Source organism: Diadema antillarum, unplaced genomic scaffold (assembly GCF_040938485.1).
Source record: "Diadema antillarum isolate AM-2024a unplaced genomic scaffold, OU_Dant_1.0 seq00000035_RagTag, whole genome shotgun sequence".
Taxonomy (NCBI): Eukaryota; Metazoa; Echinodermata; class Echinoidea; order Diadematoida; family Diadematidae; genus Diadema; species Diadema antillarum.
The window spans coordinates 922,670-943,813 of NW_027271149.1; the positions used below are offsets into that span (position 1 = coordinate 922,670).

The 21,144-nt window shown below is 40.1% G+C and overlaps 1 protein-coding gene across 2 annotated transcripts in view; it reads right to left on the reverse strand.

Moving 5' to 3' along the window:
• Positions 1-415: 415 nt before the first annotated feature.
• Positions 416-21,144, reverse strand: part of LOC139725351 (serine/threonine-protein phosphatase 6 regulatory subunit 3-like) — a 58,668-nt gene continuing 37,939 nt past the window's right edge. For both annotated transcript variants that reach the window (XM_071636438.1, XM_071636437.1), the window contains exons 8-23: positions 19,346-19,496; positions 18,444-18,596; positions 17,620-17,748; positions 16,099-16,279; positions 14,853-14,941; positions 14,267-14,356; positions 12,144-12,241; positions 10,579-10,636; positions 9,972-10,102; positions 9,050-9,243; positions 7,449-7,602; positions 5,974-6,140; positions 5,089-5,188; positions 3,366-4,145; positions 2,209-2,313; positions 416-1,393 (exon numbers count right to left, since the gene is read on the reverse strand). In XM_071636438.1, the coding sequence (XP_071492539.1) occupies positions 1,327-1,393; positions 2,209-2,313; positions 3,366-4,145; positions 5,089-5,188; positions 5,974-6,140; positions 7,449-7,602; positions 9,050-9,243; positions 9,972-10,102; positions 10,579-10,636; positions 12,144-12,241; positions 14,267-14,356; positions 14,853-14,941; positions 16,099-16,279; positions 17,620-17,748; positions 18,444-18,596; positions 19,346-19,496 (2,647 nt within the window). In that variant the 3' untranslated portion in view covers positions 416-1,326. The remainder of the gene's footprint in view (positions 1,394-2,208; positions 2,314-3,365; positions 4,146-5,088; positions 5,189-5,973; positions 6,141-7,448; positions 7,603-9,049; positions 9,244-9,971; positions 10,103-10,578; positions 10,637-12,143; positions 12,242-14,266; positions 14,357-14,852; positions 14,942-16,098; positions 16,280-17,619; positions 17,749-18,443; positions 18,597-19,345; positions 19,497-21,144) is intronic.

Below are 21,144 nucleotides of genomic sequence, written 5' to 3' on the forward strand. Positions count from 1 at the left end.
TTGACTGAATGGAAGAGCAGAAAATGTTTTTTTTGTTTGGCTTTGAGACACAAATGCCTGCACAGAAGAAGACCCAAACCTTTTCTAAAAGCTAATCACCAAGCAAACACATATACTGATGATCGTCATCTTGAAGAAACTTCTACAGTGCAATATGACATTCAGCTCTAATACACATAATGGCACTGATACATTTTCCTCATGAGTTTTGTAAATGCAACAACTAACACCCCCCCCCCCCCCCATCTCCTTAAAAAAATAATAATAAAAATTTCATTTCATAAGCACAAAATATCTGAAACTGTTGCACAAATTTAATATAACATCGGTGTCAATAACATCAAGAGCTTGGTTTTCTTGGAGAGATCAGAACAGGCGGAGAAAGATAATTGTTCCACCCTAATTGTAAGTGAACTGCACTAAGCATGAAATCTCACCGTTCCAGGAAATTGCGGTATAAACTACAAGCTATGCATTCCACAGGAATGTTAATGTCAGGGCACTCACAAGATGTGGAGCCACTGCTCCTTGAGCTCAAAAGTAAAAATTCTGTTCAAACCTGAATCTTCACAACAGGAGGCAATGGGACTAGATGCTGGCACTATTATCAAATTGGTTGGCACACTTCTACAAATGCAACAAACACAGAAGTTAAGACTGTTCACAGGATACGGAATTCTTTTTTTGCTTTTGTCTTGTCTTTTTGCAGTTGTCTGCTTTTGTTTTCTGCTGCTGTTACTGAGGTATTTCAAGTTTAGGTTATAACGAACGGAAAGCTGTGAAGCATAAATCTTACTCTTTATTGTTTTATATACAAACAAAATGGCCACTTTGGGTAGTTGGGTATACAAGCACATAGATGTACGCTGCAGATGAAAGATTCCTTTGTTACATCATCAATAGCCTAAAGAGCAGCTCACATTAGTGTTTCAAACGGGTACTCTGTGAAAAAACGTCATGAGGAAACATCATATAGGTGACAATACTGCTGAAACCACACCAATGGCTCACTTACGTGTACAAAATATAAAGATCTCCCTGAAAAGAACTTCGATATCATCAAGAAACAGGGATACCATTAGAAACGAATCACTTTAAAAGTCAATGCATAAATATGTGGCTCTACGTGAAGCTACTCATGAATTTCTTCTTTTATTTTTGGCAAGCTCACTCCCTCACAGCCGCAGGTAACAAGTAGCCCCTTTCCAGGATCATGGACTGAGCCCGATGTCAAAGCCTTCGCATGGCAGCATGGACTGGTCTATTCACAGTGTGTGGGTAGTGTGGTGACGGGGGTGGGGATGGGGAGGTGGGTGATGAGTTGCGTCACACAGGGCCATTCTGAGTAACGGCGGTCACTTGGATGACATCACTACCCTCTATGGATTCATTCCTGTCACAACAAACAAAGAGCACATGGATGGATATTGTCAAGAAAAGCAGCAGACTAAGCATGGACAGTACACAAATTAGCTTGACACAACACAGGACGTGGTCATTCGTATTGTTTTTGTATCAAATTGTGAATGTCGATGAAAAGAGGGAAAACCACGTGTCTCCACCAAGCATGACCATTTCTTTCTTGTGAATACACTATTGAATAGACTCAGAACCTTTAGACATCCAGTGCATGAGCCATCGCATTTTAGACATGTCTGCCAGAAACAGTTGAAGTATTTGCCTGATGATATATTTAGACACAGCACTGCATAGGGAAACACACAACAGAAAAAAAAAAATCTGAAGATAGAAACAATTCTGCCATTTTGGATATGACAATACAGCACTTCATGAAAAAATAATGGCTCTGGAATCCTTCAGGGTAGAGGCATAAAATGACCAGTAACTCATAATCTGCCGGTCTCGTAGTGCAGAATGTCTTTTAGTCTCAATATAAAACTGAACTTGTTTCGGCACTGTTTGAACCTTGCTCATGTAAACGATGTACATAACTAAAATATATTTCGCGTCATCTTTTTCAGTGAAGTCACCTTTAGTCTAAATTGGTGTCATTACCTAATATTTTGTATGACATTAATATCTAAAAGCAGAAAGATTGTGAAATGCCATGTGTGTGTGAAGCACTGCAGTATCATTATTTGGGATTGAAACACAGTCTGAAGTTTCATATTAGTTCTCTCTACATAAATGCAGCTACTGAATGAAACTGAAAGCTGGTGGGTGAAGGAGGCTTGTGGCTAGACGTACCTATTGTGTGTAAGGTCCTGGAGACCTAATGGCCCATTTGGCCTTGGAGAGCTGGGAGATTGAGAGCTGGCCCCAGACTTCATGAATTCCGACTTGGCAATGTAGCTGGGTTAGATGAGACAAGGATTAAAGAAGGTTTACGCTTAGGCTAGAACCATGAAAAGCACCATTCTTCAATCTTACCCAACATATGGTACTGCAGGTATTTCAACAAGCGTGTTATTTTGAACCTCTAGGACATGACGAGATTTCAGTGAGCAGATTTAATTGCTGCACAAAAAATTCAAGGAAATGTGTCTCTTCAAGCTCCCTGCCCTCCTTACAGCCAAAACATAATTCTCAGAAGGGCTCAAAATTGATTGTCCACTATTTGGATCTTGCTTGCAATACATCATAAGGGTCTATCAAGAAAATTACCCGGCTGATGCCATTTGCCAGGATTATGAGTTCTTCTGGAGTAATTTGATATCAAAGGTGTTGATCGCAGTACACAACTTGTTTTTGCTTTTGTTTTGTTTTTTCAGAAGGGCCCTCACTGTTCAGTATTGTGGGGAGATAGAACGTTACATGATTATCGATTGTGCGCTTACAATCGTAATTTGCATGCGATTCACTCTAGCTCGGGAAACTGATTGGATATCACTGTTGTCCAATTTGTTGATTATTTATAATCAATTATAAAAAATTATGTAGCAACCACCATCGGGTAAGCTCTGAAATTGTGGACTCGCTCAAACTTTTTGGCTAATATTTCACATTTTCGTCATTACACAACTTTAACTGTGTTATTAATACATTATTCACACATTTCTCATGGATACATGTACATTTGGCACAATAATCGACAGTTCTGCAGGCATACGAGAACTGAAAGTTTTGCTTTCAAAACAGCTGAAGTCTAAACACAACTCTATGAGAAATTGAGGAACATGTGCCGCAATTTAGGACCAGATGTCCATATTTTTTATGTCTATATCTTCCTGAGGCTCACAAGGTACAATTTTTTAATAAACACTAAGATTATCAAATGATTCTACTTTATTTCAAAAAAATAGTGGGTTGAATTTTCTTGGTGTCACTGGGATCATGTTTGTGTCTAATATTTCAAACTCTTTACAGATAACCTACTCTTTTCAGGTATAATGTGAATTACTAACTTGATTTTGTCATTAGCCTCTCCTCCGTCAGGTGACAAGTTCTCATCATTGTTGACCAGCTCTGAGTTCATGGAAGTCCTGCCATCTAGCTTGGCAGTGATGAATGGGGCATCGGCCGGGGAGACTGTGACCGCAGCTTCTGGGCTGCCCTCCCCGTCCACGGAGGTGGGCGAAGACACCTCCTCGCTCAGGTCCATCTTCATGTCGGGCTTGATGTTGATCCCGACCTCCGCGCTTCCCGTCTCTCCCGCGTCGTTGTGATTCGCCGTCGCCTCCTGCGTCGACGAGCTGCCGGGCTCGACCACGCTGCAGCCGACTGCAGGTATACACTGTCCGGGGTTCGTGTTAATCCGTACGCTCCCCGCCGCGCATTTCTCGTTGGGTAGCTCCGCACAAATACTGGGGTTTACGGCACTCATGCTGCAGCTGGCACCAGGGCTTGAAGGTGTGGCTGAATTCGACAGCGGAGGTATACTTGCGGGCGCTGGGCTATTGTTCACAGTCACTTGACAATTACTACTTGCATTAATGTCATTTTGTTCTACAGTGCCATGCGTTACATCATTGACCACTGGGTTACTAGAAGGGTTATTCACAGGTGCACTGCCACTGGCTGGTCCTTTGTGAGATTGCGAATCTTCCGGGTTGGGATTTGTTGAACTGCTAACAGTATTGTCCACAATTTGGTCATTTACCCTAGAGGAGGCATCAGGTTGAAGAGGGCTGCTATCAGCCTGTATTCTATCTCCTACATCAGATGAAGGTTCTGCCACCATACTCCTGTTGTAAAATAACAGTCAAAAGGCAATTCAGTTCACTTACAATGGACATTATCAAAATCTGGCGTGGCATCAATAGAGCTCACCATTAACATTGGCCCATTGGCCCAGGGTCACTAAAAAATAATGTCGGGCCACCAAGTTTCTGGAAAGGTTATCTTTAGGTCATATCAGGTACTTAGGATTAAAAATTGATTGTTGTGTTTGTATTTATTTTGGGCCACTACATTTCCTTCTCAGGCCATCAAAATCAAAATATCAAATTAAAAGATTTGGGTGGACAGAACACCACAGGAAAAAGTGAGTGTCAAGCCCTGCTTCAATATTAAATTTGAAACTAATCTCTACATTGCTATGAGGTGTCTTAAATGTTCAAAAACCAACAAGAAATCTGAGAGTATCTGAAACTTGACCGTCTCAAGTACCATGTAAACAACCATTGCCAATGCTTAGTAAGTACTTTTCTAATGTACACACTACTTGCCTTTTAGACATCACACTTACATGTAGCAAACAGCATTGCTGGCATACATCACTGGGGTAGAAAACAACATTATCCATACAAATTGGAAGTAAGAGTAGGAATCTCTCAGCCACTTTGGGCGGTGTAAAATCCCCCCATGTACTAATAGGAAGCTTTGTATCTGTGACACTAATCCTACGACCACCAATCAGGCAAAAAATTCTTGTTCTGAGCATGTGCAAGATAACTGTTCCCAAAAAAGAGAGCACATGTCCAGCCTTGGAGGAGGGGCGTCATAGCATTAGTGTCCAAGATCTAAAGCTGCCTAGTATGAGGTTAGGGAAGCAGTCCCTTGCAATTGTGCATTTCATATCCAGGGAGTTAGTACTCTCAACACTTGATACAGGATACACCTCTCAACAATGTGAATGATGGTGTGGAAACTGGGGTGGGGTGGGGTGGGAGAACCTGTCTCACTCACTTCTCTCCTGAATGGTCCTGAACAGCTGCACTTGAAGGGTTCAATGAACTCTCGCTTCCCTGGTCCATGGGCTTTGGATCTGAAGAGCTACTTGATACAACTGGAGGGAAATATGTCGGCAAAGAGGAAGGAAAACGTGGCAATGTAATACACAGACGAAATGTATCATTCTTGACATGATTATTCTGCTGTCACATAAAGTATCAGACATAGGCCGTAACACACCATAGATGTTGAGCACAAACACCTTCAAACACAAACTCACTTTTGCTTGCCTAAATATGAATTTTGGTCATCCTGTGAAGTACATTGTTCTCTAACATTGAATCTGTTACAAGAAATTTGTTAAGTGCATCACACATACTGAAATGAAAATTTGCCTCACTAACTCCCCTTTTCAAGCCCATTCACATAAAAATACTGATCTTTTGATCTCACACATCACATATAAAACTACTGAAATCATACATAAAATATTGTTCTCATACTTAGCATTTGCCAAACATTATGAGACAATACAAAAGGGCAAAATATTCACCCAACAGCATCGAGTATTTGACAGAGTGATTGTGAGTCATAGCTAATCTACTGTGGACAACAGGACATCTAACCCTAAGTCCTTGCATACACCTGCTTCCCTATTGAAGTGGGGGAAATATTGGTATCTCTAGGTTCCAGAGATGTCAACCTTGGAAATGGCAATGCAGTATTCGGATTGCTGAAAAGTGTCTTTTTGGTGGAAAACAGTATTTTTCATGAAAGCTGTAGTATTTTGGGCAAAAAAAAAAGAAGAAAAAAAGTACTCAATATTGAAAAAAAAAAGTACAACAACAGATGGCATCTCTGAGGTTCCTTTCCTCCAAACAGCCCAAATTGTCAACCTACCATACGCCGATACTCTCTGACTTTCCCCTAAACTCTGCTCCTGGCTGGGACTGGAGACGTGGCTGGGAGACGGGGAGGATGTGACGGCTCCAGCGGTGTCCTTCTCCTCCTGGGACGATGGCTCACTGTCCATGTCCACCGGAGAGCTGCTCCTCGGCCCTGGAGAACTACAGTGCAAGGAAATGAGGCAGATGGGAGAAGAGTTCGTCTAGTCGGCATGTCAACTCAAGAGTGATACTGACAGATCTCTATAATAACAGAAGAAAACTTGGAGAAGAAAGAGCTGACTTTGACAATACTAATAATGGTGAAGCCCTGATGCATCATAGCAGTAACAACAACAACAACAACAAAAACACTCACTGTCATGCTTCGCTCTTGTTGAAGCTCAAGATTTTTAATTACCCAATGACATTCACATTTGAAAGGACACTTTTCCACTGCAGTCTTAGCTCCAAAACACTATCTGAGATTTGGCAAATTTAGTCTACATGTGTTGATGAAGCTAAGTGTGCCCTGCTGATTTACAATGGATGTCTGTTTGGGCAACATTCATACATTTCTGCACTGTACCTTGCACATGCTCTTTTGCTGGCGTACTTGAGACAATACAAAAATAAGCTAAATATTCTGTAAGAAGTATTCTTTGCTCAACCAATGACCCTTTGTCGATTGTAACAAGTGATCTTTATTAGGCTTGAAGTTGTTGTTGGGTCTGCAAAAAATGACTGATTTGCCATTACGTTCTCTGTCTGCACTCCTCAGCTGTACTAAACAGAACGTAACTCAAATTTGCCATGAGGTGGCTGAATCATCCATCATGAACTGACTTCAAAGAGGAAATCCAGTCTAAATATAAGTTAGTCTGATAAAAAAAAAAAGTAAAATCTACTGAGTTCGACGGTAAAAATTTGACTGAGATTGGATGAAAAATAAGGAAGTTATGACATCTTGAAGTTTTGCTAATTTCTGCAAAACTGTTCTTGTACAGTGGATATGACTATGCAAAGGAGTGAGCTAACCATGTCATACCCTCACAATTTTCCACTGATCACGTACAAAAAAAATGACAAAAATTCAATGTTTCTGTCATTGAAGTCTGAAACATGACGTTATACTTGGTTGAATAACTTCAGAATAGTGATCAGTTAGACATACGAGGATTTGAGCCTCGGGCATAATTGCGTTTGAATGAAAAACTGGAAATTTCAAAATTTAATGTACTAACTACATGGTAAGTTGTGAGGGAATGACATGCTCACTTTGCCATTGGCATATTCATATTGACTGTTCAAGAACTGTTTCCCCAAAAAATAACGAAACTTCAAGATGTCATAACTTCCTTACTTTTCATTCGATTTCGATCAAATTTATACCATTGAACTTGTAATATTTTACTCTTTCTTATCAGACTAACTTATATTTGGACTGGATATCCTCTTAAGTCCACACGCAAACAGGGGTTTCTCCCTCACCCATCATCGGGGAAATTGGCGTTGAATTCGCTGAAGTTTGCCCACCCCGTGTCCTCTTCTCCCGTTGAGGAAGTGGCCTGCGTCCAGCTGCTTGGCGTCGTGTCCATGGCCACCGCAGAGTCCATGGGGGCTTGGTCAAAGTTGGCAGTCCAAGCTGTGTGGGGGATTTTAAGAAGGAAGTGAACCATTTCATCCTCTTGTAAACCACATCAGATTTTTTGGCACGCTCCCAAGATAATGCAGCTTTAACTGGCAAAGGGGTTTTCCCCAACTTCAGAGGAACATTTTGTGTCTTTTCAGTTTCCCTATTCATTTGCATATGTTTCTTTTCTTTCTTCCTTTTTCTGAAGGGGGTAGGGGAAGGGGTACAGGAAAGAGGCATGGAATATGATTCCACGGATTTCATTCAACTTGCATCAAGGCATTGTTGCAATTGGTTGCATCTAATTCTCTTTCCTGTTGGTGAAATGTAATGGTCATATATCAACTTAATTACAGCTGGCATCTACTGACAGCGGTTAACAGGTTACCATGCAAGATTGTGAAACACATGTGAAGCTTTCCTTCTATCTCCTTGAAATTTTCATCAACAACTGAACAATAATGCCCCTCCCCACTGACAGATGCACAGAAAATTCAACTCCTGCCAGCAAGAATGGAGGATTTGACCTGAATGATTGCGGGAGCCAACACAGTGAAGTGACTCGACAAAGCCAGGAAATGACTCACTCCAAATCACAAGCTATGACGCAAAGGTTTCTGTATCCTCTCAATGGAACACTGCTACTTTCCAGCCAAATCCCCACCATGTATAAAGAGTTCCTTTCCAAATGGTGTTAAATCCCTTTTTTCTTTTTCTTTTTTTAATCAAACTGGACTCTTTTACAGAATGTATTCATTTTTAGTAGTACCATAGGTAAACTCTATAAAGTATTGAAATTCTAGACAGAAAATGGAGAAATTGGGCTATGAAAAATGAGCTTTGTTCCAAAAGGTGCTAAATCGAGCTAGATTCATTCAGAAACAAGTGTCCATGCTTGACCGTACTTTGACCCCTGAGAAATGCGAAGCCAGCTAGCTTTCTTAGCTGTGTAGCTTCCAAGAACACCCACATAGTATGTGATTATTAGGAAGGTGCTTGATACAGAAAATTCTTTTTTTTTTAAAAACCACGAAATCTTTAAAAATCAGTGTAAATGTGTAGATATTTCTGACGCACATTTTCTTTATCCCATCATGGGGTAGTCCTATGGGACATAAAATCATTGCATGAATTCACTTATATGAATGTGAAATACAACCATTACCATGACAGTGGATTTAGCACATTTTGGATAGGAACTCTTCAGATTCTAGGGGACTGCAAAAGCATACTTGCCAACCTTATAAACTAAGAAATATTGATTTCCCATTTGTTACTACATACAGATTTTGAAGAAAAAGTAAGGACAAAATTGAGAAAAAGGCAGAAGATGGCACTTTCAATGTTCCTATCAAATAGGGACAGTTGGCAAGTATGCAAATGCAGTACATTCACTAGCAAAGCACAGAATCAAGTTCATTTTTTTTTTATTTCCCTCGCCAAGGCTCTGTCAACTTACTATTCTCTGAGTCCACATCCATCTTAGTTTCTTCTGCCCCTTGAGTTGAGGAGACGCCCTGGCTGTGTCTCTCGACGGGTGGGAAGTCCTCCACGGCGTTGTTCTCCCTCGACTCCTCCCCTTCCTCTTCCTCATCACTACTACTACTGTGACTGGCCTGATCGCTGCCGAGGTCGTTCTTGCCTGCCACGTCGCTGTGGAGCAGAAAGATGCACGAAAAAATTTGTAATTGCAATTGGTCAGGCAGTCGGTCTACTCCTCTCCTTTTTTGCACAAAGCACCAAAAGATCATTCTTGATGTACTGAATATGTCACATACGTTGATTAGACTCCGGTATAATGCAGTGTTGCAATAATAAGTGCTGCAGAGAGACCAAAATCAGGTCAAACAAATATTTGTGAGACTGGAATTTACCTTGCAAGCTAAAAATGGGAATACCATTGGACCACGGTGTCAGACCAGTTATCTTTACTTATCAATCTCTTTCAGAGAAAGGGAGCCAAGCTGATACTAGTACTTTACAAAGTAATGACCCTCACTCTACAACATAAATACAGCAGACATGAAAGGATAGAGGAGATTCAAAACTCCGTCGTGTTGGCCAACACGAGACTGCAGCTCCAGTCCAGACCTCCCCCATCCCCACCCCGCCACCCTGCCCCCACTATAGGCACAGATACTGTATAAGCGGTTATTTTCGCGAGGTTTAATTTTCACGAATTTCGCGAGTCACAGTTGGATTGCGAATTTAACATGTGAAAATGTCTCCACGCGCTCTGGTAATACTACATTACTGTTAGCGTCATCGTCAATTTGCGAAAACAACATCCCGTGAAAATGTCCATATTTTCCTCGTTCGTGCAAATATCTGTACGCGAAAATAACAGCGTATACAGTAGTTTGTCTTGCTCGACACCCTACCTTGACCTCAGGTCGTTGTTGGCCGAATACGTCAGCTCCTTCTCCTCCCAGATGTCCTCCTCGTCACTGTTGCTGTCGTTGAAGGGATGAATTCTCTCATTGCAGCATGCCTCAAACAGAGCCGAGTTGGGCTGTGGAGAGAGAGAGAGAGAGAGCAGACTGCCATAAGAACATCTCTCCTTTTGTTTTGCCCCCAACACCCAAAATGGCATCAAAATCAGCAGAAATTATGAAATGATCTTCCTTCCTAGTCTTTGTACATAATGTAATGATAATTTTTAAAAAAATCATCAATACTCTGCACAATGCAAACTTTAATGAAGTGAAGTAATGACTACGAAAAAGAAATTTCTAAATAATTGGTTAAAACATAGATTAATATCTAAATAGGTACTCGTTATGATAGTCAACGAACCCTGTAGAATGTTTCCCCTAATTAACTTCTTCTAAATCGTATCGAAAATGTCACAGAAAATACACAATCAATGCAACATTATTACGATCAATACAATGAGCCACTATCGTGAGTAATTCCACAAGGATCAGATTAAATAACTGGATTTAATCACATTTACCTTCGCAGGAAACAGATACATCGAATACTCACATTATCTTCATTCGCCGATATTGAGAAATTAATGTTTGATGTCCTGTCGAATGGATTGCTGTAAACAAATCCAAAATCAAGAAACTGAAAAGTTACAAAGAATCCAACATATATTGCATGTACACATCACGTCTTGTTACCAGTATAAAAAGGGTATTGTACTAACATGAACACATAAAAGTCTCATTTCTCTGTAAGCTTTAAGAAACTGCACAAACTATTGTCACTACTGTTGGAACTATCATAGAAAAATTATTTACTTTTCATTACGTACGTTTACTTCAAACAATCTATCATTAAAGTTCAAACAAGACTTGTCAAAGATAAATGCCAAGGCAACATTTAAATGGGAACTGAAAATGCAGATTTACAAAAGAGGATAGAAGTCATGAGGAAAAATGTTCTAGTCTAAAACACTTGAAAACTTGATTTGTAGAACTCACTGACAAATGGCACGACATCTAGCATAATCCAGTATTAAAACATTATCATCTCTCTTCATTGAACCCTTTATTGTAAATGAATATCACCAAAACTAAGTTGATACATAAATTACTTGATACGTACACCAAAGATGGAATGCCCTATAGATATATGCTTGTCGTGAAAGGTGATTGGAAGGGTATAATATCAGATGAACACTTTTCGGAAACATGAAACAGAAACTTTGCTTTGAGGCAATTTTCCACAACCAATGCTTGCATGCTCTTCATTCAAATGTTATAACACAAGATCATACATCCATATCTTGAGACTATTTAGGCCATTTATACTTGGGAACAACATTCCCCTTTATCAGCTTGCTAACCTTTAGAGGTTCTTAGTTTAAACATAAAATACAATCTAACATAGACGGGGTGTAGCATGAGAGAGTCAGTTGAGTGTACTGTTGTATGAATGGGGTGTTACCAACACACATTACGGTAAGACACACAACTTATTATACAAAGTGGTTTATAAACAGACTGGTGGAAAATACAACACAGTGTCACACAATACACAAAAACTTACAAAAATGTTTCACACACAGAAGCTAAAAAGGTGTGGGGTAACTGCACAAGCAGACATTCATGGACAATTAAGAAGCCTATTTCTGTCAAAGGAGTGATCAAAAGCACTTTGGGGTTTAGTTTAGATCTCCTGACGGGTTTGCAGATATAGTTCAGATTGCACAAAAGTCCAAGAAAGATGAAGTGAAAATACTAGCCAAAGCAGATCGAGCATTTGACATTGGTGGTCAAGGGCTGTACGAGAGCAAAAGCAGCATTTGAAGTCTTGAGAATGGAAAGAATAGTAAGATTCAACAGAAATTGGGCAAAACAAAAGAAGATTTGTACACACTTGAACACAAAGCCATTTAACTGAACTCACATATTTACACTGTTACAGAACAGCATAAACACAAAAGGGCATGATCAGCAAGAGAAAGAAAAAGGCAAAAGGGGATTACCACTGAATAGAGCAGCAATGGAAAGAAATGGGTGCAGATATATATGACATGTTAATAGTACCACACAACCACAGCAACCACGGTGAAAAATCACAGGGAAGTATGCTCCACTTACTTCACATTTTCCTCCTGCTCTGCGAACTCTTCGTCGTTGAAGCCGAACTGGTCAATAAAATGGGACGTCATTTGTTGCATCTGATAATCGGAAAAGGCCTGCCATACATACAGCATGGCCAAAGAGAGGGTTCGAGATGCTATGTGTGTTGCTTACATTGTCTCAGCACATGGGTGTATTGAGGTTTGGGATGTCCAAAGAAGGGGGAAGTGATTAATGATAAAATGGGGGGTGGAATCTCTGTTTGTGTAACAAGGCCAAATGAAAGAGTGGGTGTTAAAAACTTAAGGCATGGCAATGATTAAAGTAAAATTGAAAGAAACGGATCAAAATGAGGTAGCTGTGAACACTCTGAATTAGATGCTGCTGATGACATAATTCCATATTAAAGCAGAAAGATGATTTAAATGAGGATCACACATGGCAAAGTTGGAAAATGATCTCTGAATGACTGCAAAGTTATGCAATGATGGGTAATTGGTAACAGTACATCATCTATATTTATGTTTTTTTTTCCCTCTCTGGACATTCAAATTTGGGTATCAAATTCCAATAGATCTGCCACTGTAATCATTCTTCATAGTTCTTCATGTCTGAAGTGGCAGAAGTGATATGAAAAAGGACAAAAATGTTAACTCTAGGATTCATCCTCAAGAGGAAGGCACTGGGAAGTTACATTGCAGCAATGTGCTACATGTGGGGCCTGCAACATAAAACTTTTTACTTAAAAAAACTCGGGTTACAGTTTAACAAAAGTTTTTCCTGCGTTCGTCATGGCGGAATCATACCAGCCTGAGTTTCCAGGTCTTACCCGAGTTTTTCTCAGGTCAACAGTTTTACGCAAAAGGCCCTCAGCAAATCTCCAATCCAAAGAAGCTAATGACATGCATACTGTCATGTACATTCTTCATGTGAAATCAACTAAAGGATGATACGAGTCTCTTTGGAAGAATGTCACAGGGAGAAAACTTGTCGCTTTTTCTACATACATCCACATAATATTTAAGGACATAATCGACACTGAAACAATTAGAGCAATGCTTAACCCCATAATTTGTTGCGAGTCTACTAAGCTACCTCAAGATCTTACAAAGTTTCACATTAAAAAGGCTTGTACTATTAAATCCCATAAAAAGTTCACCAATGTCCAGTAATTACCCTGTCCCTTGGCAATTGTAATTAGCAATTACCGTTATGAAAAATGCACCAAATCAAATTGAAGTTTAGATGGCCTGAGCAGCTTTTAAGTTTTCTTTCATACACTTATGATCTGCAGCCATAATTCGAAGTCTAGTAAAAATGTCATTCTGATTTATATGACTGTTGTGTGAGTGATCAATGATACATGCAAACGTGACTGTGGCTAATTTTTGTTGTCAAACGGGAACAGGAGCGAGGAATTATGGATAGGTGACGGAGTACGTGAACAAGTCATGCTGTCAGTACTGGGATTCTGTGGCCATGGAGGATCTAGGGACATTCAGTAATATGACATGTAATACAAAAATTGTGTTCTCCACAAGTGTTTCTACACTTTCAAAAAAACCCAAAAAAACATCAATAGCTGGCATTCATCACACAGAAATTTTGTATTTGCTTCTTAGCATCCTTTGAGTATGCACTACTAGTTTCTACAACATTATGACCATGTTATCTTTTTTTTTTCCCCAAGAATGAATGTGATGCCAGTCTAATTCATCAGAATTAAGATTATTTCCATCAACAGAAAATTTACATTTGTACTTAACTCTCTCTGAACAAAGAAAATCTACCAAACAATAAGTATTCAAATTGCACTGACAGATTTGCTTAACTTTTTTGTCATCACGTACATAATTATTCATCCCCAAATCTAGAAACATATGATCCATCAGCAAGCTCCTTAGGAATATTTGTTGGGAAAGAAAACCGGACTGTACCCAAGCATCTTCAACCTCCCATGGTCCTTGGCATTTTCAACTGAGACTGCATCAGGAGCATTTCCCCAGTGCCATCACTGTTTGGCTGTAGGATTTTATCAAAGTTTCAAGACATCTGGGTCAACACGATCTTGTACACACTTTTGCGACATCCCCCCCCCCCCTCCTTCTAAGAGAGCACAACAAGAGAGGTGGCATTCTCACCTGCTGGAGAGCAGTGTCCTTCCCGAAATCAATGTCCTTGAAGTCTGAGTCATCGTCTTCACTCGACGAATGCAGCGGATGTGAACCAACCTGAAAAGAGGCACAGCACGGAAAATCAGTGGTGAAGAGTTTGCACAGTTAACGACTGCTGCTCTTCTCCTATCTGATGTAAAGGCATAATCTCTACAGGGCTGCTAACATTCACCCATCAAAATTGGTGAGCTTTCAAAGGGTATTCAGGGAGATACCTGCATGTTACATATATCTCAGTAGGCAGAAGTGGTTCCAAATCAGGGAGGTTCTTAAATTCTACCATTATGTATTAGGAGGAGATAGTCAATCTTTCAGAAAGCCTCCTGAAGAATCAGAAGACTTGGCAGCTCTGTCTCTAATGTCACTGTGGCAATATCACCCAGGTACTGGTAGGTAAAGCCATCACGTATTTTCACGCTTTAAATATTACATAACGACAACTCGCTATGTCCCCAAATACGCTGTACCTAATTACGAGAAAGATGAACAGCACGTCACTGTCAGTGCTCACATGGGACCCATAATGAGGTCACTGTGTGCCCTTTTGACTCACCAATTCTACTAGATTCCTCTTGTTGGCATCAGCTAGACTGCTTCCGACAAACGTGTTCCACTTCTCTCTGACTTCTTCAGTAATGTATTCTGTACAGAACAAAATACAAGAACGAGACAGTAATGAAGACATAGTCAAGTGCCATCACAAACCATTCACACATCTCACACTGTGGTAATCCAACACAGAGCATGCCTGCCTAAGTTTTACTTCAGGAAGTAAACAGAGAGAATCTTGCAGAGCATTTAGCATGTCATGTCCCTTCAAACACAGGTACACAAAGGCACTATACAAAGGGGAACTTTGTTATGGCTGCTGCTCTGTGCCTTTAACCCTAACAGGGCCGGGGGCAAAATCCGCCCCCCTCGACGTTTCGCGCTATAATTCTGTAACACGAGAAGGTCTCGTCGCAAGGCTTCTGAACTTTCTTCGTTCAAGTCTCACGCAACTTTTGAGACCAAATGTGCAACGACCCCGCATACTTTTTCGAAGCCACGCCCATTTTTGTAACGGCATGTCCCCCCAAAACAGGCACCATTTTGTGATTTTGTGTACATTTCCTATGGAAAACAGTGCTCCGTCATTAGAGTCATTAAAACCTGATTATTTTTACAATTAATCACTTTCGTTGATTAATTTTACGTTAATCATGGTAGAAAAGTGGTCAGTGACAATTTCCAATAAAAAACAAAGAAAAAAACAAAAGTTGAAAAACAGAGAAATACATAAGAAATTCTGAATACATTAGAATTGAAATGAGTTTTGGAAGTTTTTGTGATGTACAATTGTTGAATATGCTAAAACAGAGTTACAGACCAAAAAGTAGACTCTCAATGCTTTTAATTAGGCTAAAATATGATCTTGAGCTTAATTTGCATAATTAATTACTTAAAATCAGAAATTGTTTCAAAAAATTTGATGACACAATCTTGTAGATTATGACGTAGGTGTCACGCATGCCAAATTTCGTCGCAATCGCACCACCGATGGCCAAGATCATGGGGGGGGGGGGTGGGAAGAATCCGCCCCCCTCTGGTTTTAGCATAGCCAAAAAAGCCCTGCCCGATTAGGGTTAAAACTGTGACCACCAGCATAGTGATTTTGTTGCTGTTGAGTTTCTTTTATAAATGGATGACTACCCTCAAACTGACGCTGCAGAACCCAAGCACAGCAGACTTCACAAATGCAAATTTATCCTCGTTGCTAAAAGCCGTGGCTAGAAGCCAGCCTGACATCGACCACTCACCCTGGAAGAGTGATTTGATCTGTTCGCTGTTGCACCCTTTCTCCATCTCCTGTGACACGGCATTGGCTATCCTGGTGAGGTGGCCCATGTAACCCCGCCGTGAGCGCCCCTGCTTCTGCAGTGTGTCATTCTCCTCCCACGCCTCCATGACCCTGGGGATCAGCTTGCACTCTGTGAAGAGCTGTTATACACCCAAGATGATTTTAGGTACATATCATAATAGCATTCGAGTTAGTTTTTATAACGATTATATTACGGGGTATGTGCAACATAACAAGCCTATTCTGGCTTTCTACGCGCATACCTTTTTCTGGTTAACCACATACACAGTGTCAATGAGATTTTGTTTTTATTGTACCTATATTCTATCTGTTTTCCTTATTTTTTTTTCTCATAATACTTTCCTGTTTTGTCAATTTTTCATTGTTTTTGTTTGTATTTCTGCACCTTTGCACAATGTGCTCATATTTACATGTATTTTTTATCTATACTGTATATTGAATCGGAAAAAAAAAAAAAATTTAGATTTCTTTTTTTACTTTTAATATTTTCACATAACTGCTGCACTGAGCAGATGAAATGTGCATGGTATGGTAGCAGCAAAAGCAGCAAATTATGTGCAAAATGTGACCATCTTTTTGAACGGTTTAAACACTTTCTTCCTGATGATACTGTTTCAACTCTGGCTGACAGAAAGAAATAATCCTCGAAATGCATTTACCACTACGCTTAGACACTAATTTCCAATGATAAATAAGTCAAATGGGACCCTGAATAAAAATTTGGCAAGGTATACACGTTCACCAAATACATTGTAGATTCACAATCAAAAATACTACACAAACACAGAGTTTTCACAATTACTTTGAATATGATGTCATTGAGCTATCATGTCATGCATCAGTCACAATAAGTTAATGACATAGCTGTCTTTGCCACGCTCGTCAAAGCTGTTTAGTTTGTTACCTGAACTCAGAGTCATGCAAAATTCTGGCACAAAACTAGACATATAAAAATACACCTTTGTGATTTATGGCAAGTGCAAGTAAGATGTCTTTCAAACATACATATCAAATGGGAAAGTCAAATACCAGTTAGTGATTGGCTAAACACAGTCACGTGATGGAGGCACATTGGTTATGTTCGCCTATGGGCAGAACATTCTTGTAATGTTCTCCCATGGGAAAACATTTTCATGTAACAAATGACAAACGATACCAAACAATTGAACGATCACATTTTTCAAGCAAATGATAGGATAAATTTGTCTATTCCATACAATGTGGAAAAGCAGGTTTGACTAACCCATATAATATAACAGATGATGACTTTTGTTGTCGGGAACATGTACCAAACGTTCCACCCTCAGGGTTTGAAATGCTATTTCGGAAGGCTATAAGTCCCTCAATAGCATTTCAAACCCTTTGGGTGGAACATTCGGCATGTTCCCTTCCCCGCCAGTCATCATCTATATAACATTTTTCTTTTCTGAGGCAAAGTACAAAGTATCTGGGTGCTTACATGAACCAGAAGTGGATGCTGTGTCTTCCCTTCTTCCGATTCTGTAGGGTTGTTCGACAATATCGTACTGATTGCCTTCTCCACTTCTAAATGCAAGAAGTTGTTCCATGCGTATGTGAAGAAGAGATCCTATCGGCACAGCAAAACAGAAAACGGAGGCTAAGAACACAGTAGTTTGACTTACAAATGTATGTATGGTTAAGAGGAAAGTCACTTAATGTAAACCGATTTTCACTCTTGAAACTGTAACATACACTCTGTAGCATGAGCCTCTATTGAGCACTCCGTAAGATTAAATCAGTCAATATAACCCTTGTCAGAGTTATAGCATCAAGAGTGAAATTACCTCCCAACGGACATAGGATGCAATTAACTTGAGAACAATAATGAATGCAACAGAGAGGGCATAATGGAGAAATCATAAAACTGAAACCAAAACTGTCAAGAGGAGGCTTTGTCCTATCACTTCCTGCTAATGCACGATGATGACAGCTAATTACAGGTTTCAATGAGATGGCCATTTTGCTTCATTCAGCACAGTAGATAATGCAACAATGATAGCAAGCCTACCAAGGGCACATTCAAAGCTAAGTTGCAGCAAACAAAGCTTCTTATTGTGCAGATATTCTTGGAAAAACAAAACAAAACTCACTCTTCTCACCATTTCCTCATTCTTGTCATGTAACATCCTACACAGCTACCAACTGGCTTCAATATATTTATTTTTTTTTTCTAAAAAAGAAAGAAAAAAAGAAATGACAGTCACATGTACAAGCAAAGGCTAAGTTCCTACACAACTCGTGGACTGGGCTTCTTCTTCTTACCAGCAGTTTCTTGATGGTCCCGAGTCTTGCCAACTCTGCATTGATTGCTGCTGTGTTTGTGATGAGTAGTGACGATACTAGCTTGCTGATCTGTAACCTCACATTGCCCAGGGGCGGTTCAAGCTTCCCTACCGTTGTCGACATTGCTGTTTTCTGAGAAATATGAGAGGGAATCATTAGTTAACACGCTTCAACAGCAACAGTTTGTCTGCTCAAAATGGAGATATTCATTCCTTTAAATTCAATACACAGTTGTATGCAAACAGTGATGTCTTCACTAACTACTTAACGGTCATGCTCTTCAGAATAAAAAAGAACATGCTCAAATTTCACCTTGTTGAAGTTCCCTACAATTACAAGAAAGGATGGCAATTATACACTACACTAACTTAGCCATACATACAGCCAAACATCCCCATCCCCCATATACAGAGACAAGGTAGATATAACATGCATTACCAACATTTTACTATGCCCTTTGGGCTTTGAAATTGGAACAGAATATCAACAATAGATTCAACCTTATACAAAAGCTGAAAAATGCACATAACTAATCCCATCCTGTCTGTGACCTCATGGTGGTTTTGTGGCTAAAAGTTACTACGAAAACCTCCAACAGATATGCACTGTCAGCCTTCCTACTGCATTGGAACCAACAATGATAAAATACAACCTTGCTGCCGTAAAGATAAACTGCGGTCACGCTGGAAGCGTTTCACATTCAAACTGCCATCTCCCAAGGCCAACAAGGCATCATGTCTCTTACATCCATCTCTGTATTAGCATCAGCTACATAAATTCATGTTAGGACCACTACTGCGATAATAAACATCACAATGCACATTGTACAGCAAGGTAAGCAAACATGAGTGGATAGTATGACGGGTGGTGATGGTCCTTACCCTAATTGGATCCTCTAATAACTGATGCATGTCAGCTAATCTGCTGACGACAGACTTCAGAGTACCACACACACCCCTGGCTAGTCTCTCCGCATCGAGCTGGGTCATCTGCTCCTGGCCATCAGGACCAAAGGTCAGCGCCCAGGCAGCCCTGTGCATATAAAGATATAAGAAAGCACAAATCTCAAACATTAGGTAATGAGGGTAACAATAGATCTCATGATGAATTACATATGTCAACACCTTATCTCGTCTGGGATGACTCTGTACAGATTGTGATTTACAGGTCCTCTTATGCAAAGACTTTGAGTATAAAACAAAACTATACAATGAAACAGTGGTAAATTCCAAACGAAGTTAGCTGTATAAACATGCAGTGCTCAATTTTCCAGTGACAATGCAAAATGCTAATGCTTGTCATGGAATATAGCAATCAACCTTGAAGGCGACTGAGCACAGGTAAATCTGACATACCTAATGCTTTCCTCATTTTTCACAATATATGAAAGCATAGCACAAAAAACTCATTAAAGATAATTTGTTCTCAGCAACAAAAAGAAGATTGCAGAGGGGAAGTGAAATTTAAACTTTTGTCCAATCAAAATTCCCATGAACATAGTTTTCAGAGTTACAGGTCAGTGTAGCTTATGAATTATCTTCTAATTGTAGCATGACTTATAACCTTCCTTGTACTTGGGTTGATGATTTTCATGAAGTTTACAGTAAAATTGAGATTGACTCTAAGAGAGGTACCCTGTGCAATTACTAAGTACTTTTCCATGTCAACTAATAAAAGCTGATAGTGCACGACATCTTCATACCAATTTTTGTCTTTTAAAAACTTTACTCTAGATAGAAGAGTTTGTTTGTCCATTCACACACTCCTCAATCTCAAATTCTGCTATAGGTAACGCCATATGAAGTAGAAGGAATGTAGGTCAAGTAGACTGCTCAAATCCACGTTCCCTTTTCTTTTCATTCTGAGGAATATATCTCCATTCCACAAGTTATCAACAAGCAGGCTTATCCCTATTTCAAATCCACAGCCTCATCATCTTTGTGGGGATCATCCGCGAGGCGGGATGAGAGTCCCAATTACAAGCAATGACGTGTCGTGGTTTACAGCAAGGACTACCGCAAACACTGGAATACTTGGGAGGGGAGCACTTAGTGCTCATTTGTAAGACTCTCTCAGGGGCTATAATAGAGCATGAGGCATGAGCTGGAAGGTTGTGGCAAAGTGATGTTGCAGAGGTAAATATCACTTCATTTTTCCTTCTTCATCAGATCCCAGAGCAAAATCACAAATCTTGAGAGAGCTTTGGGCCCATGCATAGCTATCAACATACAGAACCTCAGAATAGCCTACTGTTGTGGCTATAATTCACACACACATGTGGCAACATGTGATCACACATTCCCGCATACCCTTCCCCCCCCCCCCCCCCCCCCCCCCCATGAAAAGGCCGGGGTAAAACAAATGCAGCACTGCGCTACGAATGGATGACTTGCCACTGACACGCCCGAGATTGCAACCGCAACCGGGGCAACAGTTGGCCTATTTGTCTGCATCGATAAAGCCCAGCAGAAGGAAGACGTACAAGCCAAGAAATGACAGGTGTAAACAAATAATTACCTGAGCTGCAATTACTCACTCTAAAGCAGTGTGTCAAGGTTAGTATGAGCGGCATTCAATATCATCTACTGGTTCTTCACCAACGGAGGTTAAATGCAGGTTGCTTAAACCTTCCATATACTAGTACTCACAGGCGATGCCTTCACATACTGTATGAGCTGAA